Below are 27,880 nucleotides of genomic sequence, written 5' to 3' on the forward strand. Positions count from 1 at the left end.
AAATGGAAAATATTTTTTCCTATATTTTTATTGTAATATTTTCAGAAATGTGTTTGTTCTATTTTTGGCCAAAGCAAGACAAAGAAAACAATCTGAAGTTGTCTTTATTTTTTTTTCAACACTAAGAAAACGGAAATGCTGATTATCGGTCCTGCTAAACACCGACATTTATTTAATAATACCACCTTAACATTTGACAACCAAACAATTACACAAAGCGACTCAGTAAAGAATCTGGGTATTATCTTTGACCCAACTCTCTCCTTTGAATCACACATTAAGAGTGTTACAAAAACGGCCTTCTTTCATCTCCGTAATATCGCTAAAATTCGTTCTATTTTATCCACTAGCGACGCTGAGATCATTATTCATGCGTTCGTTACGTCTCGTCTCGATTACTGTAACGTATTATTTTCGGGTCTCCCTATGTCTAGCATTAAAAGATTACAGTTGGTACAAAATGCGGCTGCTAGACTTTTGACAAGAACAAGAAAGTTTGATCATATTACGCCTATACTGTATATACTGTACTTTTATATACATATATACCTATATATATACCTATACTGGCTCACCTGCACTGGCTTCCTGTGCACTTAAGATGTGACTTTAAGGTTTTACTACTTACGTATAAAATACTACACGGTCTAGCTCCGTCCTATCTTGTCGATTGCATTGTACCATATGTCCCGGCAAGAAATCTGTGTTCAAAGAACTCCGGCTTATTAGTGATTCCCAGAGCCCAAAAAAAGTCTGCGGGCTATAGAGCGTTTTCTATTCGGGCTCCAGTACTATGGAATGCCCTCCCGGTAACAGTTAGAGATGCTACCTCAGTAGAAACATTTAAGTCCCATCTCAAAACTCATTTGTATACTCTAGCCTTTGAATAGCCCCCTCTTTTTTTAGACCAGTTGATCTGCCGTTTCTTTTCTTTTCTCCTCTGCTCCCCCCTACCCCTTGTGGAAGGGGAGACACACAGGTCCGGTGGCCATGGATGGGGTGCTGGCTGTCCGGGGTCGGGACCCGGGGTCGGGACCCGGGGTCGGGACCCGGGGTGGACCGCTCGCCTGTATATCGGTTGGGAACATCTCTGCGCTGCTGACCCGTCTCCGCTCGGGATGGTTTCCTGCTGCCCCCACTGTGGACTGGACTCTTACTGTTATGCTGGATCCACTATGGACTGGACTCTCACAATATCATGTTAGACCCACTCGACATCCATTGCATTCGGTCTCCCTAGAGGGGGGGGGGGGGTTACCCACATATGCGGTCCTCTCCAAGGTTTCTCATAGTCATTCACATCGACGTCCCACTGGGGTGAGTTTTTCCTTGCCCTTATGTGGGCTCTGTACCGAGGATGTCGTTGTGGCTTGTGCAGCCCTTTGAGACACTTGTGATTTAGGGCTATATAAATAAACATTGATTGATTGATTGATTAATGCCATGATTTTAGTGTGCACTCATTTCCCTCCATGCGGCCCCTGAGCTAAAAATGAGTTTGACACCCTTGCCTCTATTTCCACTCAAAAAAAAAAAAAAAAAAAGTGTCCACGGGTGTTTTTGTCCTCAGCTGAGCAAGGCGTAGCCAGCGTGTGACGTCATCGCCTCCGACGCAGCTTGTTTTGGAGGAAGTGTTAGCGAGCGAGGCTAGCGCGTTAGCATGTTAGCTTGACGGGGGGGAGAGAAAAGCCAACGTCAACGACAACAAGACACGGTTGCATCACGCCGCGCCGGCACACCGAGCGATAAATAGACATTGGCATTGACGGCGGTGTGTTTTGACGAGGAAAGTCGCTCCTGTGGTCGTGTATTTCGGACGACGTCGAGGCTCCAAACCGCTAGTTTCGCGACGAAAGACATTTAAAGGAACTGCTAGCTCTTTTAGCTGAACCTAGCTAGCTAGCCCTCGAAGAAAATTCACTTTCCATTTTTTTTTTTTTTTTTTTTTTTTTTTTTAACAAAGGTATCGTCTCACAGGTAAGATTTTTAGTCTTTTACTGTTTTTTTGTTTTTGTTTATCCTAATCGTGTCACGTTCTCACTGAATCGATGACTGGATGAATTTTACTAATACGTAATAGTTTCTAAAAAAAAAAACGCCATGCCTCCAATAATAATACAAAAAAAGTATTTATTTTTATATCTGTGATAAACATTTTTGAGGTACGTCCTTTCAGGTTTGCTAACGAGCGTCTTCATGGCAAGGGAAGAATGACGGCGCATTATTCTATTTAGAAAGGGACAAGCGGTAAAAAAAAATGGATGTATTAACAGGACACAACCATTTGTGATTTTAGCTCATTAAACAAGTCCCCATTGAACGTTGAGGAGGCTGTGCTAACTTAACGCTGCTTGCCAAGTCATGCTTCCATTAGCCGTGTGTTTTCCAACCATGTGATCCGTCCCTGACACATTGTCATGGGGTGCAGATTAGCAGCAGTCTTTGCTTCGTTTACAACCTCTAGGTAGGCATCATTTGCCAATAATAACGTCAGATGGTGTAAGAGGAAGCAAAACACTAGGACTGTCTTTTTCCAAAAGCAGATTGCCAAACTGAACAACTGGTCTGATGACCAGAGGTGGGTAGTAACACGCTACATTTACTCCGTTACATCTCCTTGAGTAACTTTTGGGATAAATTGTACTTCTAAGAGTAGTTTTAATGCAACATACTTTTACTTTTACTTGAGTATATTTATAGAGAAGAAACACTACTTTTACTCCGCTACTTTTATCTACATTCAGCTCGCTACTCGCTACTAATTTTTATCGATCTGTTAATGCACGCTTTGTTTGTTTTGGTCTGTCAGACAGACCTTCATAGTGCCTGCGTTTTACCAAATGCAGTCACTGGTGACGTTCACTCCGTTCCACCAATCAGATGCAGTCACTGGTGACGTTGAACCAATCAAACAGAGCCAGGCGGTCACATGACCAGACTTAAACAAGTTGAAAAACTTATTCGGGTGTTACCATTTAGTGGTCAATTGTACGGAATATGTACTGTACTGTGCAATCTACTAATAAAAGTTCCAATCAATCAATCAAAACTGTGAAGGAAAAAAGACCATTTTTTATTTCAACCGTACATCCCGTCAAAAGCCTAAAGACTGACTGCACAGTTCCTGTCTTCACAATAAAAGTGCCGCTCCATTGCGCCTGCGCTTTCAAAACAAGAGTCTCCGAAAGCCAGCGCAAACAAGCTAGCAAGCTACGGAGTTTGCCGCCAATGTATTTCTTGTGAAGTGTATAAAAACGAATATGGAAGCTGAATAAATAAGATGCCAAAAACCAACCTCTTTCATGTGGTATTAGACAGAAAGGAGTAACTTTTTTTTCTCCTCCATTTGAAAATGTGGATGTTATCATCACTACTGTCTGATTACAATCAATGCAAGTCATCAGAATCAGGTAATACACCAACTTATATTCTTGTCTTCATGAAAGAAAGGAATCTATATGTGTTAAACATGCATGTATATTCATTAAAACACCTTTAACATGTAAACAAAAGCGGCAAAATAAATAAATATAAATTATATACTGTATATATCAATGTATGTATATATATATATATATATATATATATATATGTATATATATATATATATATGTGTATATATATATATGTATATATGTGTGTGTGTGTGTATATATATATATATATATATATATATGATATGTGTGTGTATGTTACTCATCAGTTATTCAGTACTTGAGTAGTTTTTTCACAACATACTTTTTACTTTTACTCAAGTAAATATTTGGGTGACTACTCCTTACTTTTACTTGAGTAATAAATCTCTAAAGTAACAGTACTCTTACTTGAGTACAATTTCTGGCTACTCTACCCACCTCTGCTGATGACTCAATCAGGTAAGAGTTGTGGACTCTGGTCTCTCCAGCTGTGTGACTATGTCACATTGCACACTAAAATGATAGGCCTGCAGGATTTTAAGGGGGAAAAAAACATTGCAATTTTTCTACCCAAAATTGCAATTACGATTCAATTTACGTAACCACAACAGTCCAATTGCGATATATTGAAGGCTAGTGATGGGTTGATGAGGCGTCATGAAGCGTTTCGACACATTGCAAAACTGTATTGATACTGTGTCGATACTGTGTCACTAAATACTGACATCTGCTGGACATTAAAAATCCCTACAGGCAACCTATGGACCGACTCAACTGACACTGATTTGATGCCCTAGTACAGGGGTCACCAACCTTTTTGAAACCAAAAACTACTTCTTGGGTACTGATTAATGCGAAGGGCTACCAGTTTGATACACACTTAAATAAATAAATATATTGTCATTTGTAAGTTACACGTAAGTGTGAGTTAAACAAGAATACCTAAATAAATACATTTATATATATAAAAAAATGGGTATTTCTGTCTGTCATTCCGTCGTACTTTTTTTTTTTTCCTTTTACGGAAGGTTTTTTGTAGAGAATAAATGATGAAAAAAACACTTAATTGAACGGTTTAAAAGAGGAGAAAACACGAAAAAAATTAAAATAAAATTTTGAAACATAGTTTATCTTCAATTTCGACTCTTTAAAATTCAACCGACAAAAAGGAGAAAAACTAGCTAATTTGAATCTTTTTAAAAAAATTAAAAAAATTATTTATGGAACATCATTAGTAATTTTTCCTGATTAAGATACATTTTAGAATTTTGATGACATGTTTTAAATTGGTTAAAATCCAGTCTGCACTTTGTTAGAATATTTAACAAATTGGACCAAGCTATATTTCTAACAAAGACAAATCAGTATTTCTTCTAGATTTTCCAGAACAAAATTTTTAAAAGAAATTCAAAATACTTTGAAATAAGATTTAAATTTGATTCTACAGATTTTCTAGATTTGCCAGAATAATTTTTTTGAATTTTAATCATAGTAAGTTTGAAGAAATATTTCACAAATATTCTTCGTCGAAAAACCAGAAGCTAAAATATTTATTATTCTGTACAATTAAAAAAAAAAAAATTTACTTGAACATTGACTTAAATTGTCAGGAAAGAAGAGGAAGAAATTTAAAAGGTAAAAAGGTATATTTGTTTAAAAATCCTAAAATCATTTTTAAGGTTGTATTTTTTCTCTAAAATTGTATTTCTAAAAGTAATAAGAAGCAAAGTAAAAAATAAATGAATTTATTTAAACAAGTGAAGACCCATCCATCCATCCATTTTCTACCGCTTATTCCAAGTGAAGACCAAGTCTTTAAAATATTTTCTTGGATTTTCAAATTCTATTTGAGTTTTGTCTCTTTTAGAAATAAAAATGTCGAGCAAAGCGAGACCAGCTTGCTAGTAAATAAATACAATTTAAAAAATAGAGGCAGCTCACTGGTAAGTGCTGCTCTTTGAGCTATTTTTCGAACAGGCCAGCGGGCGACTCATCTGGTCCTTACGGGCTACCTGGTGACCGCGGGCACCGCGTTGGTGACCCCTGCCCTAGTATATACAATAATATAAACCAAGTCATTGTATTTCATTTAGGATTATTTCATATCTTCATTTAAATAAAAATATATTTTTATCTTTTTTAGATACAGTCAATAAATACTGTGAACATGTATCATAACATGGAAATCTAAGAGAACGTGTTGTGGATGATTGTGGACTGGGAATTTTTTTAATACAATTTTTTTACACATTTTTATTTAAAAAAAAAAAAAGTTTTTCCGACGTATTGCATTTTAGACGATTTCTCTTAGTTATTATTTCTCCGGCTGTAGAAAAGACCCGCTCACAGGGCACAGAGGAGGCGTCAGTGCGACACAGTTCGCGTATCGGTCACGTGACCAAAACAGCTCATGATCGGTCACGTGACTTTCTAAAAGCGGTACGCGCACCGACACAGGGTTTCGCTCTATGAGCTCGACGCATGCGTCGATGCATCGGTGTTGCCGGACCCATCACTATTGAATGCTATGAGATTGCAATGACCTGGATCAGGGGTGTAGAACTCATTTAAGCTCAGGGAGGAACATTGGACTGGAAATCTCATGTAAAAAATATACAACACAAGAAACGCATCAATAATGAATAAAGCAAAACATGTTCTAGACCAAGCCTGGGCAATTATTTTGACTCGGGGGGCCAAATTTAGAGAAAAAAATGTGTTTGGGGACTGGTATATCTATTTTTAGGAAAACTAATACAAAACCTCACAATAAAGTCTGATTGAATGCTAAAAATGTTACGACAGATCGCCTTAAAAACGGAATGTAATTTTAAATGTTTGTATGAACGATAAAACCCTGAATATTGAGAACACATGAACGTCACACCCCCTCTCAATCGGCATATTTTACAATCAATCCAAATGCAAAAACACAGCGAAATATGAACGTGAAGGCTAGAAAAAACAAAAAACACCTACAATCTGATATATCTGATATGTCACTAAGCTTGAAAACTTTCTTGTAAAAATCTCCTTCCGCATCTGTCCCTGACACCCGCATTTCAGGCTGGTTTCTCTGGAAACACTCTGTGGAAACGCTCCCCACCCACACTGCTTGGTGCCTCGTCTGACCTGCTGTGATGTAGATTACCATAGTAACTAGTAGGGTTGTACGGTATACCGGTATTAGTATAGTACCGCGATACTAATGAATCATATTCGGTACCATACCGCCTCTGAAAAGTACGTATGCATGCATGTTCCAAATAAACTCAAACTCAATCCGCGCACACGCGGGCCGGACAACTAAAATCATGCCATTAAAACTAAAAAATAAAGACAACATCGGATTGTTTTCGTTGTCTTTCTAAGGCCGAAATTAGAACAAACACATTCTGAAAATATTACAATAAAAATATAGAAGAGAATCCCGGCAGAGGTAACGTTTAGATCCATAAAGGAAAGAAGAAAGTGAATGAATGTTTACAACTGAATAAATTTACATATGCATAAAACATTTTTATTTTGTAATTTTTATTTTTAATGCATTAAGTAACGTTTATGACAACCTTTTTCCAAAACACAATATAGAATGTGAGATACAACAGGATAATGCATACATTTATCATTTGTTTTCAAAACGTTTACAAAAAAGTGGAACCCCAAAAATGTACTAAGGGACCCCATTTTTATGACTTGATGGGGTCCCTGGTACCACATTTTGAAAATCCCTAGCGCCAACACTGATGGAGTATTGGTGCGTGCAAAACAGCAGCAGGTGGCTGTGGCCTGCGGGCCGCTTCTATCCATCCATTTTCTACCGCTTATTCCCTTTTTGGAGTCGCGGGGGCGCTGGAGCCTATCTCAGCTACAATCGGGCTTCTAATACTAATCAAATATCATCCCGGGGGCCATAGATCATTCATTAATCCGGCCCGCGGGCCTTGATTTTGACACATAGGACCTGGATGAATCAGAATATTCATAGATATAGATTCAATTTACGATTTTTATGAATAAAAATGCATAAAACTGCAAAAATAGCGAGTGTTCCTCTGAAGTCTCAAGGTGCCACACATTGGAACACGATGCAATTATTTACTTGGAAAAAAATGTGGCTTTATGCAGAGAGACTCCAAGCTAGGGTTGTACGGTATACCCGTATTAGTATAATACCGCGATACTAATGAATCATACTCGGTACTATACCGCCTTTTAAAAAGTACCGGTGTTAAAAGAGAAAGTAAGCAGATATTAACAGTAAATGAACAAGTAGATTAATAAATCATTTTCTACCACTTGTCCTTAATAATTTTGACAAAATAATAGGTAGATAAATGACACAATATGTTACTGCATACATCAGCAGCTAAATTAGGAGCCTCTGTTTGCTTACTTACTACTAAAAGACAACTATTTAACACTATTTTATTTAAGGACAGAATTGCAATAAGAAACATATGTTTAATGTACCCTAAGATTTTTAGTTAAAATAAAGCCACTAATGCAATTTTTTTGTGTTCCCCTTTATTTAGAATAGTATCAACGTATCGAAATACATTTTGGTATCGGGACAACACTTCTCCAAGCTTTTGTCTACATCACACACTTAAATTGAACTGATAAAAACAACTATACCGTATTTATAATGTAATGTAATCATGATATATATAATAATTAAAGCTGCAAGCAGCATTGGTCGGGCCCGCGTATTTGGCAGGTGCTAGTCCTAAGTGTCCCAATACTTTTGTCTACTTTTAGTCTGAAGTGTCCCAAGACTTTTGTCTAGTGTACCTACCTTGTCTGCATTGTGTGGGCACGTTGGTGCTTCCTGCTTTTAAGCAGCCATCTTAAAAAAACAGCAGCGCAGCAGCATCAGCGCAGCGGGTCTTTGAAGGGTCATAAAATCAAAACCGGAGCAGGTATTAAAACGCTGTTCTGTTATTTTATACACAAGGGTTTAATCTCTCTCCTGTGTTAGTTTGAAGCCGAAACGACAAACGCGCTCAGAGGAGATAGTTTTTGAAGGAAGGTGACCGGTTTTTACAAAACATTTGTTTTGAAGGGGGAATAGCAAACTTCCTGTTGATTTTTGCTGGGGGTTGTCAATTTATGAAATGTAGGTCTAAGTGAGACATACATAGAGGTTTTTGTTTCATGTCTCTCCGACCTTCCCAGGGAGAGTTACAGGCAGTTTTGTCAGTTTTTTCATCCGAGGAGCAGTTTTTTGTGCGTTTCATTAAAAAATTGCGCTAGAGCACAATTTTGAGATTTGGGGTTAGGTTTTTTTATTAGATGGCAATTTTTGCCAGTCCTGATGTATGTGTTCAGTTCGGTGAGTTTTGAAGCATGTTAAGGGGGTCAAATTACAGCTCAAAGAGGCAAAAGTGACTGTTTTTAGTACTTTTTTGTCTTGAAGGGGGAATTGCCAACTTCCTGTTGATTTTTGGCCGAGGAAATAAATTAATTAAATTTAAGTCTAAGTGAGCCCTACATAGAGGTTTCATGTCTCTACGACATTCGTACTGGGAGTTAGAGAAAGTTTACTTGGTAGGGGGCGCTAGAGCGCAATTTTGAGTTTTGGGGTTTGGTTTTTTTACTAAAGGGGGGCACTAGAGCGCAATTTTGAGTTTTGGTGTTTGGTTTTTTTACTAAAGAGTTTTGTTCGAGTTTATGTGTGCGTCAAATTTGGTGAGTTTTGAAGCATGTTAAGAGGGTCAAAGTACCGCGCAAAGCTGCGGAATAAGAAAGAATAATAATAAAACCTTATAAATTCAATAGGTCCTTATGTCCCATTGCATAAGGACTCCCAAAGGGAGTCCTTATGCAATGGGCCATGCGGGCCCTAATAATGCAAATAAGTATTTAATAGGGTATAAACATTTATTTGTCATTACTGTAGAATTGTTTATGATTTTACCGTAATTGGAGGGTAAATACATTTGTTATCCTAAATAAATAAAAATAAAATTGACTCATTTCTGTGATCACAGCATTCTCACTTGTTCGTCTGTTGATGGGCGTATATTGCCCATCCAATTTGAAGCTGAAATATTCCCACAACGGCACATTTGGCTTTGTAATCATATTTCCTTCCTCCTAATTTTTGTTACCTAGCAGAACTTCTTACTGGCAAGGCTGTCGGCCTGTGCTTCCTCTGCGTGTACAGAGATGAAGATTGTCGACGAGTGAAAAAAGGGCTCACTCTGTTCGGTTAATTTTACTGTTGAACGCTGTAGAGAGTGAAACCTTTCTCCCTGTTTGAAACGTGAGACAAAAAAATGCGAGCCTCAACAATTCTGATTGGCGAACATGTCTGTCACTCAAATGCCGGTGATTGCAGAGGGAAAAAAACTCCGCCTCATCACATTAATTAAAAACTTGATGTCAATTGCACCCTACAGTAATGTCTTAAGCCTGAATGCGTATTTTAAGAAAAGTAGTTTATATTTTTCTGCTTGTAGTAACATTAATTCTTTTCTTGTAATGAATGCATATCATCAACATTGAAACTCCACTTTTAACATGCATGCATTTTTAAAAACAAAATGATAAAACGTCGCTTTTGACCCACCACTGCGCTCTTATACAAGGGCGCTGCAAATACTTTGTCTGCACATTTAAAATTCTGGGCTTTCCGTGCGATCGGGACTATATTTAAAAAAATAAAAAAATAAATTACATTTATTCAGAGGTGGGTAGAGTAGCCAGAAATTGTACTCAAGTAAGAGTACTGTTACTTTAGAGATTTATTACTCAAGTAAAAGTAAGGAGTAGTCACCCAAATATTTACTTGAGTAAAAGTAAAAAGTATGTTGTGAAAACACTACTCAAGTACTGAGTAACTGATGAGTAACATACACACTCATATCATACATATATATATATATATATATATATATATATATATATATATATATATATATATATATATATATATATATACATACATATACATTGATATATACAGCATATAATTTATAAGTATTTATTTTGCTGTTTTTGTTTACATGTTAAAGGTGTTTTAATGAATATACATGCATGTTTAACATATAGATTCCTTTCTTTAATGAAGACAAGAATATAAGTTGGTGTATTACCTGATTCTGATGACTTGCGTTGATTGTAATCAGACAGTCGTGATGATAACGTCCACGTTTTCAAATGGAGGAGAAGAAAAGTTCCTCCTTCCTGCCTAATACCACATGAAAGTGGTGGGTTTTTGGCATCCTATTTGTCCAGCTTCCATATTCGTTTTTATACACTTTACAAGAAATATATTGGTGTCAAACTCCGTAGCTTGCTAGCTTGTTTACGCTGGCTTTCGGAGACTCTTGTTTTGAAAGCGCAGGCGCAATGGCGCGGCACTTTTATTGTGAAGACAGGAACGTCCTCATGTGCGGTCAGTATTGAGGCTTTTGACGGTACGGTTGAAATAAAACAAGTATCTTTTTTCCTTCACACTTTTGATTGATTGATTGGAACTTTTATTATTAGATTGCACAGTACAGTACACATTCCGTACAATTGACCACTAAATGGTAACACCCCAATAAGTTTTTCAACTTGTTTAAGTCAGGTCATGTGACCACCTGGCTCTGTTTGATTGGTCCAACGTCACCAGTGACTGCATCTGATTGGTGGAACGAAGTGAAACGTCACCAGTAAGGCAGGCACTTTGAAGGTCTGTCTGACAGACCAAAACAAACAAAGCGTGCATTAACAGATCGATAAAAATTAGTAGCGAGCTGAATGTAGATAAAAGTAGCGGAGTAAAAGTAGCGTTCCTTCTCTATAAATATACTTAAGTAAAAGTAAAAGTATGTTGCATTAAAACTACTCTTAGAAGTACAATTTATCCCAAAAGTTACTCAAGTAGATGTAACGGAGTGCGTTACTACCCACCTATGCATTTATTAAACGGTTAATCGAAGCAACGTAGTATAAAACAAAGCTTTTTTCTAATCAAATAATTGATTTAGCTGTGTATTTGTTGCAGCCCTGGTAGACATACTGTATACTCATCTGTTCTCAGAACAATATGGACATGTAATGATTAACACGAGCAACGCTTTCATTCTTTATGCTGTCTTGTGACCAGTGTTGGGTTAGTTACTAAAAACCAGTAACTAGTTACAGTTACTAGTTACTTTATTTCAAAAGTAACTCAGTTACTAACTCAGTTACTTACACCAAAAAGTAATGTGTTGCTGTGAAAAGTAACTATTTAGTTACTTCTTCTACTTTTTGTTTTTAAAGCTCCCATTAATGCCCTTTTAGCCTTCATTTCAGTACGGTACTGTTATTGCACTGGAGAATAATACAATGTGTTGATCAACTTGACAGGCATTTGCATCACTGAACTCTGCTAAGCAATGTGGTCTACATACAACACACAAAGACAAAGATATGTTTCAAAGGGCCAATTTATTTCAGGCCAGAACAAATTGACAAAACTATTTTAAATAGCTGCAACATAACATACATAAGTAACAAACAGCATAATAACACTAACACTAACCACGTTAAACCCAGATTCCAAACTAACAAAGGTCTTAACTCATTGTCTTTCTATGCCACTTCAATATGAAATCCACTCCCAACAGGTGTAAAATAAAGGGCATCTCTATCCTCCTTCAAAACCGCACTAAAAGAACATCTCCAGGCAACTACAACCTTAAACTAACACCCTCCCTTCCACATAATACCTCTTCGGATTGTAAATAATCAAATGTAGACATTTTTTCTTATACTTTCTGATCTCTCTCTCTGTGTCCACTACTTGGTATACATATCCTACCAAGTCAGTCCTACACTGTTTCAATGTCCATTTCTCTGATGATGCAATTGTTGATGCTGATTGTTGATGACAGAAGTGTTGATACCAACCACACCTAATGGTAACTGAGTTACTGAATATAAAAAATAACGCGTTAGATTACTAGTTACCGCCGAAACTAACGGCGTTACAGTAACGCGTTACTTTTGTAACGCGTTAGTCCCAACACTGCTTGTGACTGTGGTTGTTTTTTGTTTTTTTTGTATCCTATTCTTTTTTTAATAGCTTTGAATTCAGTGAGAACCTCCAGAGTTGACTGCAGGCCTTTGTTGTCCAAAGGAGAACAAAAACCCTGTTTTACATAAGAATCTTGTATAATGGAGACAATCAAATTCTAACTGTTCTGTTTTTGTGTGGATGGTGAAACGCCACACAAACCAAAGTACCGGTACTAGTAAAACAAACACTGTGTGGGTGTCTTTCTAATTGCTTAGGAACTATTTATAAGTTATTACAGCAAAATATTATCATCATATGCTGCTCTCTTGTGTCACATACATAACTTGTGCAACTTTGGTTGTGTTTTTCGTGAATATATTCGCCATGAATCAGAGGTGTCTAAATGTCTTCCACTGAATGATGCAGCCGCCACTTTAATTATGATATTCTTCACCTTTTGTTAACCCAACTCTCTAAAACCAATCCAATGTAGGTCAAGATAGCTAATCAGTTGGATGTATTTAAAAGAAAATAGCTCAGCTTTGTTTTCAAGGTGATGAAATCAAAAGTTATCAGTAATGAGGCTTCATTCATCATGCCATAGCATCATGGCTCACACCTCCCCCTCCAAACCATTCAGTAGAGCTTGCTTGAACACATACTGGGGGGAAAATCAAACATTGCGTTGTTTTTTAACACATAATTTCCCTTTACTGTTTTTCCCCTCCTGCAAAAGTGCAGGAAAAAATCAAATACCTCATTGATTAGTTCCATCTCCAACAACGATCCGGATGTCACTTCATCTACCATTTTTTATTTACTACTTACACAGGAAGCTAAATAGCTAGTGTCGGAGGCAGATATTTACTATATCCGAATTTAAGTTGTACTTCTTTTATTTCTTAGTCATATTTGAAAACAGCTCGTGTTTTCCATTTCTTCTCTTGATGCTTTGTCAGCAAGTATACTGTGTGTGTTAACCTTGAGTTCTTTGGAATGTATTATGGCTAAGGAGACGTTGTGCTTGTATTATGGCTAGGGAGGGGGAAGGAAAGAAGGGGTTTTTGGCGTTGGGAGGACAGACCATTTTGGGAGGCGCAATAGAATGTTCGAGGTTTAGACTGGTCTCAATCAAGGTATATTGGCAAAGCTTTGAGAATATACAACAAAATACCTATTCTGTCTCTGGTGGTTTTTCAACTCAGCTTTAAAGTGTCGTAAAGAGCTTGGGAGCGAATTGTGACTTGAATTCCCTGGGAGGAACAACTGGTCCAAAACGCAACACTAGTCAACAAAAATAATGGTTCCTCACTGTCAGGAAAAAAGGGAGTGCCATAGCAGCTAAAAGAACATAATTAAGGCTTTTGTGTAAAATCTTGAATGACGACTTTTAAATTGTTTTGTTTACATGTTGGCCGTGATCATATTTTATAATACTCTGCTGTGTGCCGTGTGTAATTTTATTTTAAGATTAAGCCGCAGGCTAATTAAGAAAGAAATACGGACTTTGCACACCCCTTGCTTTAGGATCATTCAACTATGGAGGTTCAACTTGTACAACAGTTTGGAGGAGATTTTCAGCATTGTGAATGTCTTCAAATCTGTGCTTGCAACGTTTTTCAAAACAATCACAAAAATAACAACTCTTAGTTAAACAATACACTTTAGTGTAAATGAATAGTTTTGTTCTATTGTGCCTCACCATTCTTGCTTTGTAGTACATCGATAACAATTAGAGATGTAACGATATGAAAATATCATATTGCGGGTATTGTGACCAAAATTTATTACGATATTGTTCAATGTGCTCCAAATGTTATATACACGCACTGACATCTTTGAAGGAAGTTTTATTTTTTAAATGTTAATGTGTCTTGTATTCATGTTAGCATTTAATCTGGACAGAAATTAGTGTGCTAGCTGCTGCTTTAGTGAATGAGGAATATAACTGACAAGGTTTCCCTTTTATGTAACTAAACGTGGTGCAACGCCACGGTAAAATCATAGCCGCCACAGCTTGAAAATATATATATTTTTAAAATAATACATTGTAAAGCCTCCAGAAGAAGTCACACAAAGTATTACGCCATTTTTAACTTTTATTGCCGATCTTATGATAATATCCGGCCTAATTCCAACATGTTTTACTCTGTACAAACACTTTCGTCTCCGTTCTTCCCCGGGCACACAACACTTATCATTCTCCGCCAATCTGTGCTGCTTTCAGGCACGGACGACGGTGTGTTTGGGATCATAACTTTAATAACTTTAATGTTTCCATACCTGCCAACTACTCCGGTTTTCCCGTAATTAGTACGGTTTTCATCAACCTATTCCGGGTTACGGTTGCAGTGATAAAAAATACGGTTTTTCATTAATTAAAAAAAATTTTTTTTTTTAAAGTTTTATTCACGAAATCGCGTAACAACAATGACAATCGACACTGCTTCCCGTAACTTCCTATCGAGCCATTCCGAATGCCATGCGCGAGGCTATTTATAGCACCGCTGCCAAGCACGAGGCACCAGTTGCCATTGTTTCCAAACGAGCGAACGATCTTGGAATCAGCCGGAGAAAAATGAGTCTTAAACCGAAAAGAAAACTGCAGTCATTCCGTGAAGAATATTCAAAAGCCTATCCGGGAATAATTATCCGTTCCAAAAAGGGTGAAAACTACGCGAATTGCAGCTTGTGCAGACAAGATTTTTCGATCGGACACGGAGGAATTAGCGATGTAAAAGACCACGTTGGGACAAAAAAACACAAGTCTAATGCCGTTGCTAGCGATACAAGTGGAAAACTTTCAACGTTTTTCGTCGCCCAAACAGATTCTTTGGATGTGATAAATGCCGAAGTTTTATTTACGGAGGCAATAATTGAGCATGGACTAGAATAAATTTGGATTTTAGCCACAAAAAGGTAATGACACCAATGTTATCTATTGGAATTGTTTAGTACTGTTATACTGTTAAAAGTGTTTATACTATTTATGCTTTCAAGTCCAAGTTGAAGAAATCTTGTTAAATGTTGACAGCATAACTACCAAAATACAGAAGTATGTCCTTAATATTTTTGCAGTGCTATTTCTGTTGAAAAGTTAAAATGATTACATTAGAGATGTGATGTGCCACTTTTCAAGTGTCTGATGGCTTAAATTAATTTTCATTCATTTTTCATATTTTGAATTCTTTTGAAAGGCTTACAAAAAAACTACATTTGAATTGTAATTCCATGCTATTGGCAGGACTATTAATTTTAATGACGTTATCTTACCATGTTTACAGTATGATAATTGTGATAGAAATGTGAATTTTAGGCACAGAATATTTTTTACAATTGAACAAGGCAGTAGATTATACAAGCTTGGACAGAAAGTTAATAATGACACCAATTTTTTTTTTAATGGAATTGTTTAGTACTGTTTTACCATTTGTTTACTGTAAAAAGTGTTTATACTGTTTATACTTTCAATTAACAAATTGAAGTCTTGTGAAAGGTTGACAGGATAACTGGCCTTAACTGTCAAAATAATTTCAAACTATTGAAGTTAGCTTACAGAATAAACATGTCAACCAACCCATATGATTTTTGCTGTAATATTTTTTTTTGAAAAGTCACTGTGACTGATAGAAAAGTGATGGTTTTAGCAACATTTTAACCTGTCTGAATGTTAATAATCATTTTGCGTCGGGGGGCGACCCCCCTGAATCCCCCACCAGGACTTAGTCCTGGACCTACCGGGGCCTGTGGCCCCTGGACCCTGGCTACTAGGTTTTTCTGATTTCAAAAGTTGGCAGGTGTGTGTTTCCCAGATATACCCGCAGACAGCCATCTAAACATGTGCAAATATTAATCGGCTTTCAAGGAGCGAACGTCCAATTGGAGGAGCGGCGCCAAGCAAGTGTGACTTTGTGCTCGCTGCAGCTCGCTTTTTTTCGTCAGGGACAGAAGTAGCGTTCTAAACACGAGTACAGTCTATAATAACACCAGAAAAAGATGAGAAAAAAATCCCAAAAAGTACGTTGTACAATATAATATAAAATATATGTTAATTAATAGTGATTTGTTTTTAAATGTATATAGACTTAGACTTTAGACTTCCTTTTTAATTGTCATTCAAATTTTAACTTTACAGTACAAATAGGGACGGCGTGGGGAAGTTGGTAGAGTGGCCGTGTCAGCAATCGGAGTGTTGCTGGTTACTGGGGTTCAATCCCCGCCTTCTACCATCCTAGTCACGTCCGTTGTGTCCTTGGGCAAGACACTTCACCCCTTGGTCCTGATGGCTGCTGGTTAGCGCCTTGCATGGCAGCTCCCGCCATCAGTGTGTGAATGGGTGAATGTGGTGATACTGTCAAAGCGCTTTGAGTACCTTGAAGGTAGAAAAGCGCTATACAAGTATAACCCATTTATCATTTATAAATAAGAACAAAATGTTGTTGCATTAGCTCATGGTAGTGCAGAATAAAAGAGTAATAAGGTGCAGATATAAATAGATTACTGTACAGATAGATATATTGCTTATATATATATATATATATATATATATACACACACACACACACTTATTGAGCCTTTTTCATCATAGTACATTATACAATGATGTCATGGTGATTACGCCCCTAACCACGCCCCCACCGCTCCATGTATTTTGGCAATCTTGGGTAAACCCTGACTGAGTTTTTAAAGTGTAGTAATCAGTCAAGGTTTTACAGTTACAATTTCAAACGGTAATACTCATCGTCCGCATTTTAAGACACTTTATCCTAATGACGATGCATGTTTTTTCTGGTCGTATCTGTGTATCAGTTCTGCTTCTGTAAGATCGGTGGGCTCGCCTTAAACACATCATCTGCAGGCACTGTGTTTTCAGTGTTTATCTCACCCCTCTGTGTTGTCTTTGTACTTCCAGCAGAGACACGATGACATCAAGGAAGAAAGTACTCCTCAAAGTAATCATCCTTGGAGACTCTGGGTAAGTGAGCTGCAAGTGGTTCGCTTCCACTACAGCTTCTTGATCTGCTCTCACCATCACACTTCTGTGTCCTTGTCCTTTCTGTCTAGCGTGGGGAAGACCTCGTTGATGAACCAGTATGTGAATAAGAAGTTTAGTAACCAGTACAAAGCCACGATAGGTGCGGATTTTTTGACGAAAGAAGTCATGGTGGACGACAGACTGGTCACAATGCAGGTATTAAGAATACGGCTGTCTAAACCCTTTTTTAAACTGAATAACTGCCGGGTTGCTGTGGATAATTTTGATTCAATCACAATTAAATATTGATGTATAATGTATATTAATAGTGTTTCATGAGCACATACTCAAGAAAGAAAGGAATATATAGCACTTAAACTTGATGAGGTAATACCTTTTAGCATCATGTTCTGTTTTTCAGAACAAATATTAATGAATATTAGGTAATGTTCTCATCAGGGGTTTATGCTGCCCGTTCCGATACCGATCCTCCATTAGTGAGATCCGCCGATATCAATATCGATCACAAGTATTAACTGTACATTTTGAAATGCATTTATGATGAGTGCAGTTGACAATTTAATAATATCAACAATATCTTCACTTGTTTTTATTGTCTTTTTTCAATACAAGTCAATAGTACACAGAAACTAAACAAACGCAAAACTACCATCTATTACTCATTTACCGTATTTTCCGGGCTGGAGAGGGCACTGGTATTTAAGCCGCACCCACCAAATTTTAGAGGAAATAGTATGTTTGCAGATATTAGCCGCACCGTACTATAAGCCAGTGTTTTTCAACCACTGTGCACTGTGCACACTAGTGTGCCGTGAGATACAGGCTAATTAGATTAAAAATATTTTTTTGCAAAGCAGTAATTATAATCCGCAAATGTGCCGTTGTTGAGTGTCGGTGCTGTCTAGATATCGGCAGAGTAACCATGTAATACTCTTCCATATCATTAGGTGGCAGCAGGTAGCTAATTGCTTCGTAGATGTCGGGAACATGGTTTGTCTTGATCACAATATGCAAACGACAGCGGGAGGCAGTGTGCAGGTAAAAAGGTATCAAATGCTTAAACCAAAAATAAACAAAAGGCAAGTGCCGTTAAGAAAAGGCATTGAAGTTTAGGGATGGCTATGCAAAACGAAGCTAAAACTGAACTGGCTGCAAAGTAAACAAAAACAGAATGCTGGACGGCAGCAAAGACTTACAGCGTGTGGAGCAGCAGACGGCGTCCACAAAGTACATCCGTACATGACAATCAACAACAAAATAGGAGCTCAAGAAAAGAACTAAAACACTACACACAGGAAAACAGCAAAAAACTCCAAATAAGTCAGGGCGTGATGTGACAGGTCATGACAGTACACCTACTTTGAGACAAGAGCTATCGTGATGCATGCTTGGTTACGGTTTGAATTCATATGTCAATATCGGCTGCTGAGTTTAATTTTTTAATGTTTTCTGCTCGTGGTGTGCCTCGAGATTTTTTCAATGAAAAAAATGTGCTTTGGCTCAGAAAACATTGAAAAACACTGCTATAAGCTATAGTTATATATTGGTGCAAAAGATTCTGTAAATGTTTATTTACATACCATTGTTTCCAAACGGTAGTAAAACGGCTGATCAAATAAAACAGAAGTCATCATCTTGGGCCCACTGGCTGTGGAAGCTAGTGCTCCAATCAGCTAAACAGACTCAATACATCCACGGTGATGTTTCGATTAAATTACGAAACTGAAACAATACAAAAAGAATGCCATTGTAAGTTAATAATACTAACATAGACACTTGTGAATGTGTTAGCATATTTGCTAATGCTAACAATGCTAGCGTGATTACATTACAATAGCACGTACGAAAATGCACGAAAACACTCTTACAGACATCACGCATGGGACGGTTTTAGTAAGTCAGAATTGTTTTAGTTATATTGTAAAACACCTGTAATGAGCATAACAGTCCAAAAGATGGCGCCATAGCACAAGCAATAACTCACCTTTTCGGCGTCTCTGTCAGTGTTCTATGAAAAGTTTTTATTGAAGACAGGGTTCAAAGCGTGGGAAAAAGTTAACGGCTTATTGTGTGTAAATGCGGTAAATCCTTTGGTTTTTGCCCTCAAAGTCCTTCTGTGTCCAGGTAATTATTCTCTATCTTTGTTAACACTAACAAAAACAACTAAAAAATGTTTAAGAAACTATAGCATACCTGCCAACTACTCCGGTTTTCCCGTAATTAGTACGGTTTTCATCAACATATTCCGGGTTACGGTTGCAGTGATAAAAAATACCGTTTTTCATTCATTAAAAAAAAAATTTTTTTTTTAAGTTTTATTCACGAAATCGCGTAACAACAATGACAATCGACACTGCTTCCCGTAACTTCCTATCGAGCCATTCCGAATGCCATGCGCGAGGCTATTTATAGCACCGCTGCCAAGCACGAGGCACCAGTTGCCATTGTTTCCAAACGAGCGAACGATCATGGAATCAGCCGGAGAAAAATCGCAAACGAGTCTTAAACCGAAAAGAAAACTGCAGTCATTCCGTGAAGAATATTCAAAAGCCTATCCGGGAATAATTATCCGTTCCAAAAAGGGTGAAAACTACGCGAATTGCACCTTGTGCAGACAAGATTTTTCGATCGGACACGGAGGAATTAGCGATGTAAAAGACCACGTTGGGACAAAAAACACAAGTCTAATGCCGTTGCTAGCGATACAAGTGGAAAACTTTCAACGTTTTTCGTCGCCCAAACAGATTCTTTGGATGTGATAAATGCCGAAGTTTTATTTACGGAGGCAATAATTGAGCATGGACTAGAATACATTTGGATTTTAGCCACAAAAAGGTAATGACACCAATGTTATCTATTGGAATTGTTTAGTACTGTTATACTGTTAAAAGTGTTTATACTATTTATGCTTTCAAGTCCAAGTTGAAGAAATCTTGTTAAATGTTGAGAGCATAACTACCAAAATACAGAAGTATGTCCTTAATATTTTTGCAGTGCTATTTCTGTTGAAAAGTTAAAATGATTACATTAGAGATGTGATGTGCCACTTTTCAAGTGTCTGATGGCTTAAATTAATTTTCATATTTTGAATTCTTTTGAAAGGCTTACAAAAAAACTACATTTGAATTGTAATTCCATGCTATTGACAGGACTATTAATTTTAATGAAGTTAGCTTACCATGTTTACAGTATGATAATTGTGATAGAAATGTGAATTTTAGGCACAGAATATTTTTTACAATTGAACAAGGCAGTAGATTATACAAGCTTGGACAGAAAGTTAATAATGACACCAATTTTTTTTTGAATGGAATTGTTTAGTACTGTTTTACCATTTGTTTACTGTAAAAAGTGTTTATACTGTTTATACTTTCAATGAACAAATTGAAGTCTTGTGAAAGGTTGACAGGATAACTGGCATTAACTGTCAAAATAATTTCAAACTATTGAAGTTAGCTTACAGAATAAACATGTCAATCAACCCATATGATTTTTGCTGTAATATTTTTGTTTTGAAAAGTCACTGTGACTGATAGAAAAGTGATGGTTTTAGCAACATTTTAACCTGTCTGAATGCTAATAATCATTTTGCGTCGGGGGGGCGAAGCCTGAACCCCCCACCAGGACTTTGTCCTAGACCTACCGGGGCCTGCAACCCCTGGACCCTGGCTACTAGGTTTTTCTGATTTCAAAAGTTGGCAGGTATGCTATAGTATCAATCATGTGCTGATACTATACTTGGTACTAACACCACCAATGTATGGATCAATCCGCTCTCCACTAAAGTGTTGTGTACTGACACGACAATGCTGACACGCCAACACTTATATTATCCTCTCTCTAACTCTTAACAGTCTACTTGTTAATAGCCGCTTACTTTCTGGTGTAATGCGGTTCCATCTCCACTAGACTGGAAATGTTTGCAAATGTATTAAATTAAAACACAAAGTAGTCATTATTTTATTTTGTGTGTAGAATTTGAGCATACAAATGAATTTATTCCATTTTGTAATAAGGCTGCAACATATTAAAATGTGGAAAAAATTAAGCACTGTAAATACTTTCCAGATGCATCGTGCATACAAGCACGGTATGCTTCCCCTCCTCTGGCATGACTGTAAGAGGTGGGCCATGGCACAGTATGATTCTATGCATGCACAGCCTAGCGGAGTCAAAAAATGATGATCGTATTATGATCGTTCCTCGCGGGTTTTTCAATATATCCGACACCATTCACAGTGCAAATAGAATACAAAGACTGAAAATCATCAAAAAGTCAAACCCACATCACACTCATTCAACTGCAACATCATTCGTGTGCATGACAAAAAATTGTCATTTTTATAAATAAGATTGCTCCTTTTGAAAGTCATTTAACAGCTGCAACTTTGCACACAGGACTGTACAAAATCCAGAAAGTCTTTACAATTGCAGTAATACCGGTACAGGAAGTGTAGAAATAAGCTAACGTACTGTAGCAGGAATGCTCAGTGTAAGTGCAGGCCAGGGAGGGAGGGTGCTTGTGTGAGTGTGAATATTCTATAAAGTAAAAACACAAGAGTAAAAGTGATTTTTGTTGCAGCTGCGACGCTCACATCGCATTAAAAAAAGTGTACTAGTTGCACGCATGAGATATTAACCACTGTAGAATTGTCAATAAATGAATAACTGACCTAAACGGGAGTCTGCTTTGAATGTAAGTACAGGGGAACCTCCATTTGAAAACTTAATTGGTTCTTGAAGTTGGTAAAGTGAAGTAAAGTTCCCCATAAGAAACAATGTTAACATAAATAATTGGGTCTAGCCTTGACCAGAGGTGGGTAGAGTAGCCAGAAATTGTACTCAAGTAAGAGTACTGTTACTTTAGAGATGTATTACTCAAGTAAAAGTAAGGAGTAGCCACCCAAATATTTACTTGAGTAAAAGTAAAAAGTATGTTGTGAAAAAAATACTCAAGTACTGAGTAACTGATGAGTAACCTGTTCGTTTAATGATGACGGCAACAAATAATGCACACAAACATAAAAATAGCAGTGAGCAAATTCAGAGCCAGGAATATCTCTTAAGCAATTAAAACAATAATATATATTAAATAATAATACATTAAAATAAAAAAAATGAAGGCAAATTGAGCCACAATAACTTAACAGCACCATAGGCTCAGTAGGCATTCATTGATTGATTGATTGAAACTTGTATTAGAAGATTGCACAGTACAGTACATATTCCGTACAATTGACCACTAAATGGTAACACCCCAATAAGTTTTTCAACGTTAATCAATTACTTAATAAATGACCAGGTCGAAGTGATCTACCTCATATATACATATACATACACACTAGAGATGCGCGGATAGGCAATTATTTAATCCGCAACCGCATCAGAAAGTCGTCAACCATCCGCCATCCACCCGACCTAACATTTGATCAGAACCGCACCCGCCCGTTGTTATATATCTAATATAGACGATGCAAAGCATTAGTGAGGTTATAAAGCTTTTGCCTGTTAAAGAAAGAAGACTGATCCAATGCAGCACAGACATTCGCGTGCCACGCTGTCACGACCCAGACGCACACCAGTGCGCAATCATATGGGAGCCGCGCTGAGCGCACCTCCAAGCGCGTCTCGCTGCCGGCGACGGCCGGGTATGGGCCCGACGCTCCAGTGCCATCCATTTTCAGGGCTAGTTGATTCGGCAGGTGGGTTGTTACACACTCCTTAGCGGGTTCCGACTTTCATGGCCACCGTCCTGCTGTCTATATCAACCAGGGTGAGCCCCACCCCTTTCGTGAGCGCACTGCGCGCGGAGTGACCCCTGTTACGCGCCCCCGGCAACAGGGGTGGCGGGCAGGTAAGCTGCGCGGGCGGAGCGCGCGGAGTGACCCCTGTTACGAGCCCCCGGCCACGGGGGTGGCGAGCAGGTAAGCTGCTTACCTGCTGCGCGTGACGCCGGCCGCGGCGAAGGCGGACGAGGCGGGGTGTCGGTGCGGTGGGCGCGGTGGTGACCCTGGACGTGCGTCGGGCCCTTCTCGCGGATCGCCTCAGCTACAGCTCCCGGTGGGGCCCTCTCGGGGGAAGGGGCCTCGGTCCCGGACCCCGGCGAGGCGTCCCTTCTCCGCTCCGTAAAAGTGTCCATCTCTTTTTTTTTTTTCTTCTGTTGTGGCATATGCTGCAGGTGCCTGCTCGTTTTTCGTATGTGGGTAACAACATTTAACTATGTATATATATTTCCAAATTGGTTTAACTGCCACCCGCCTGAATCTATTTAAAATCTAATTTTTTTTTATTTTAACCGCCCGACCCGACCCGCGGATAAAATCTAATTTTTTTTAATTTCATCCGCCCGATCCGCGGATAATCCGCGGACTCCGCGGACTCCGCGGTTGTGCCCGCAAACCGCGCATCTCTAATACACACACACATATCATATATATATATATATATATACATTTATATATACAGTATATAATTTATATTTATTTATTTTCCCGTTTTTGTTTACATGTTAAAGGTGTTTTAATGAATATACATGCATGTTTAACATATAGATTCCTTTCTTTCATGAAGACAAGAATATAAGTTGGTGTATTACCTGATTCTGATGACTTGCATTGATTGGAATCAGACAGTAGTGATGATAACGTCCACGTTTTCAAATGGAGGAGAAAAAAAGTTCCTCCTTTCTGTCTAATACCACATGAAAGTGGTTGGTTTTTGGCATCTTATTTGACCAGACATGGTTGGCACTCTTCAACCGAAAAGGACGCAAATAGAGGCGTTCGTGAATCGAGGTTCCGCTGTAATCCTTTGGAACAAGTGTCGCAAAAAACTGACAGGCTGATCATGTAAAAGTGATGGCGATAAAGATGTATTGATTTCATATAAGTAATCAATTGATTGTTGATTAGTCATATGTTGAAGCTATGGAGATTGGTTCATTGTCAACATTTCTAAAGCCGATTTTGAATTATATGAATGTAGTTTTCACCTTACACTTCTTTATCCTTACTCTAATTAGGTCTTCAGTTGATCAAATTATTTTTTCTTCTCGTTTGTTAGATTTGGGACACAGCAGGTCAGGAAAGGTTCCAGTCTTTAGGTGTGGCGTTCTACCGTGGCGCTGACTGTTGCGTTCTGGTCTTTGACGTGACCGCCCCCAACACCTTTAAGACTCTCGACAGCTGGAGGGACGAGTTCTTGATCCAGGCCAGCCCTCGAGATCCAGAGAACTTCCCCTTTGTGGTGCTGGGCAACAAGATCGACTTGGAGAACAGACAGGTGTCAAGAGTGCTAACTTTGACTTTTCCAGCTCCGTAAGGAATTATTATCTGAGCCCCAAATATTAAAGCGGCTCCTCTGTTGTACGTTCAGGTTACAACCAAGAGGGCACAGGCGTGGTGTCAGAGCAAGAACAACATCCCCTATTTTGAAACCAGCGCCAAGGAGGCCATCAATGTGGAGCAGGCCTTCCAGACCATTGCACGCAATGCCCTCAAACAGGTACCTCGGTCTGCTCTGTGGTCATAGGGAAAAACTTAACTTCGAACACACCTTCTCATTCAATGTGTTTTCTTTCATTTTCATGACTATTTACATTATAGATTGTCACTGAAGGCATCAAAACTATGAATGAACACATGTGGAGTTATGTACTTAACAAAAAAAAGGTGAAATAACTGAAAACATGTTTTTTATTCAAGTTTCTTCAAAATAGCCACCCTTTGCTCTGATTACTGTTTTGCACACTCTTCAATCAATCAATGTTTATTTATATAGCCCTAAATCACAAGTGTCTCAAAGGGCTGCACAAGCCACAACGACATCCTCGGTTCAGATCCCACATAAGGGCAAGGAAAAACTCACAACCCAGTGGGATGTCAATGAGAATGACTATGAGAAACCTTGGAGAGGACTGCAGATGTGGGTGCCCCCCGCCCCCACACCCTCTAAGGGAGACCGGATGCAATGGACGTCGAGTGGGTCTAGCATAATATTGTAAAAGTCCAGTCCATAGTGGATCTAACATAATAGTGAGAGTCCATAGTGGATCTAACATAATAGTGAGAGTCTAGTCCATAGTGGATCTAACATAATAGTGAGAGTCCAGTCCATAGTGGATCTAACATAATAGTGAGAGTCTAGTCCATAGTGGATCTAACATAATAGTGAGAGTCCAGTCCATAGTGGATCTAACATAATAGTGAGAGTCCAGTCCATAGTGGATCTAACATAATAGTGAGAGTCCATAGTGGATCTAACATAATAGTGAGAGTCTAGTCCATAGTGGATCTAACATAATAGTGAGAGTCCAGTCCATAGTGGATCTAACATAATAGTGAGAGTCCAGTCCATAGTGGATCTAACATAATAGTGAGAGTCCAGTCCATAGTGAATCAAACATAATAGTGAGAGTCCAGTCCATAGTGGATCTAACATAATAGTGAGAGTCCAGTCCATAGTGGATCTAACATAATAGTGAGAGTCCAGTCCATAGTGGATCTAACATAATAGTGAGAGTCTAGTCCATAGTGGATCTAACATAATAGTAAGAGTCCAGTCCATAGTGGATCTAACATAATAGTGAGAGTCTAGTCCATAGTGGATCTAACATAATAGTGAGAGTCCAGTCCATAGTGGGGTCAGCAGGAGACCATCCAGAGCGGAGATGGGTCAGCAGCGCAGAGCTGTCCCCAAACGATGCACAGGCGAGCGGTCCACCCCGGGCCCCGACTCTGGACAGCCAGCACTTCATCCATGGCCACTGGACCTGTGCCCCCCTTCCACAAGGGAGATGGGGGCAGAGCAGAAAAGAAAAGAAACGGCAGATCAACTGGTCTAAAAAGGGGGTCTATTTAAAGGCTAGAGTATACAAATGAGTTTTAAGGTGGGACTTAAATGCTTCTACTGAGGTAGCATCTCTAACTGTTACCGGGAGGGCATTCCAGAGTACTGGAGCCCGAATAGAAAACGCTCTATAGCCCGCAGACTTCTTTTGGGCTCTGGGAATCACTAATAAGCCGGAGTTCTTTCACTCTTGGCATTCTCTCGATGAGCTTCAACCTGAAATGGTTTTCACGTCACAGTTGTCCTAGTTTTGATGCCTTCAGTGACAATCTACAATGTAAATAGTCATGAAAATAAAGAAAACGCATTGAAATGAGAAGGTGTGTCCAAACTTTTGGCCTGTACTGAATGTCGCCCATTTATTTCCTCCCAGGAGACCGAAGTGGAAATGTACGAGTTCCCAGAGCCGATCAAGCTGGACAGGAACGAGCGAGCCAAGCCTTCAGCAGAGCCCTGCAGCTGCTGAAGATCTCCAGAGAGGGTCGTCATGCCTTGTCTAGATACCCCCACTGTGTTGACCCCTAAAGCCCAACATACAAGCAGCATCCCACTCATAAAGTACAACACAACCAACATGCTGCACCCTCCTCCCGTCGAGGAAACACATTTTCTATCAAGTATGAGCTTCTTAGCCCAAAGAACACCTTCGACAAACATTTGTACGTTTCTTCCTTTCCAGTCTTTTCCTCGTTATGTTTCAGTGACAATGGTGGGTTTTCAGTTCCATGAATATTGCTGCTTTCACAATCAGTTCTTTTACTCTGATATCAATCAACAAAACTATGTCCTCACACATACTTATTTAAATTAGTTCCTTTTTTGTTGTTGTTCTGTGGTGGTAATATTTACTTTCACATGCCGACTACCGCTTGAATAGAGGAAACACCGCTCAGACATCTGTGTTGTGGCTTTGTTTCACTCTCCGCCTGGTGCAGACCTTGATAAAGTAAATACTTGTTCAAGTTTGGTGGACTGGATTGTGTGAAATCCAGTGAATATGCTGCCTATTGATTTGTTGCTTATTGGTACACCATGATGACAATGAAGACAAGTACAATTCTTCAAGTGTGTAGGTTTAAAAATAACCCGGGAAAACCCATTGAGGCTCAGGTTAGTGCAAGGTCAAACTCAAGCTGTTTTTGTGTTCCTCTTGTAATCAACATTGGGGACTGAACTAAATTCAAACAAGCTTGTCTCTTTTACCTGCTGAAAAGAAAAGTACAAATATTCATAAGCATATTATTAGCAAAGCGTTTTTTTTTATTGACTGTACAATTGCAATCATGTGTTGGGGGAAGACAAATATGATGTAAATCTCCACGTCTTACTGCCAGTTGCTTGTGATTGGCCGACTATAAGTGCTTGTCATTTCTTTTAACCAATCAGGTGTTTGTCTGCTAGAATTCTGTTCAAACTGAAATGCATTGTAGATTAGAAACATTCACTAACAGACTGCAACTTTGAATGAGGTGGTGGAAGTAGAGGCGTCCATCATGGTATAATGATAAATGCATAGCAGCAATGTTTCAAAAAATGTCTTTGCCTTTCAAGTAATAGGGTAATAAATCCTCAAAATCCAACAAGCGGTTATCTCTGAAATTCTATTTGAAGCAGAACGCGGTA

At 38.5% G+C, this 27,880-nt stretch overlaps 1 protein-coding gene across 1 annotated transcript; it reads left to right on the top strand.

Moving 5' to 3' along the window:
* The first annotated feature begins 1,599 nt into the window (after window positions 1–1,599).
* Window positions 1,600–27,840, top strand: LOC133571064 (ras-related protein rab7-like). The gene is made up of 6 exons (XM_061924071.1): window positions 1,600–1,977; window positions 17,327–17,389; window positions 17,479–17,605; window positions 24,473–24,691; window positions 24,785–24,913; window positions 26,631–27,840. The coding sequence occupies exons 2-6, from the start codon at window positions 17,337–17,339 to the stop codon at window positions 26,721–26,723; spliced, it is 621 nt and encodes a 206-aa protein (XP_061780055.1). The 5' UTR covers window positions 1,600–1,977; window positions 17,327–17,336; the 3' UTR covers window positions 26,724–27,840.
* The last annotated feature ends 40 nt before the right edge of the window (window positions 27,841–27,880 follow it).

Source organism: Nerophis lumbriciformis, linkage group LG28, assembly GCF_033978685.3.
Source record: "Nerophis lumbriciformis linkage group LG28, RoL_Nlum_v2.1, whole genome shotgun sequence".
NCBI classification, from domain to species: Eukaryota; Metazoa; Chordata; class Actinopteri; order Syngnathiformes; family Syngnathidae; genus Nerophis; species Nerophis lumbriciformis.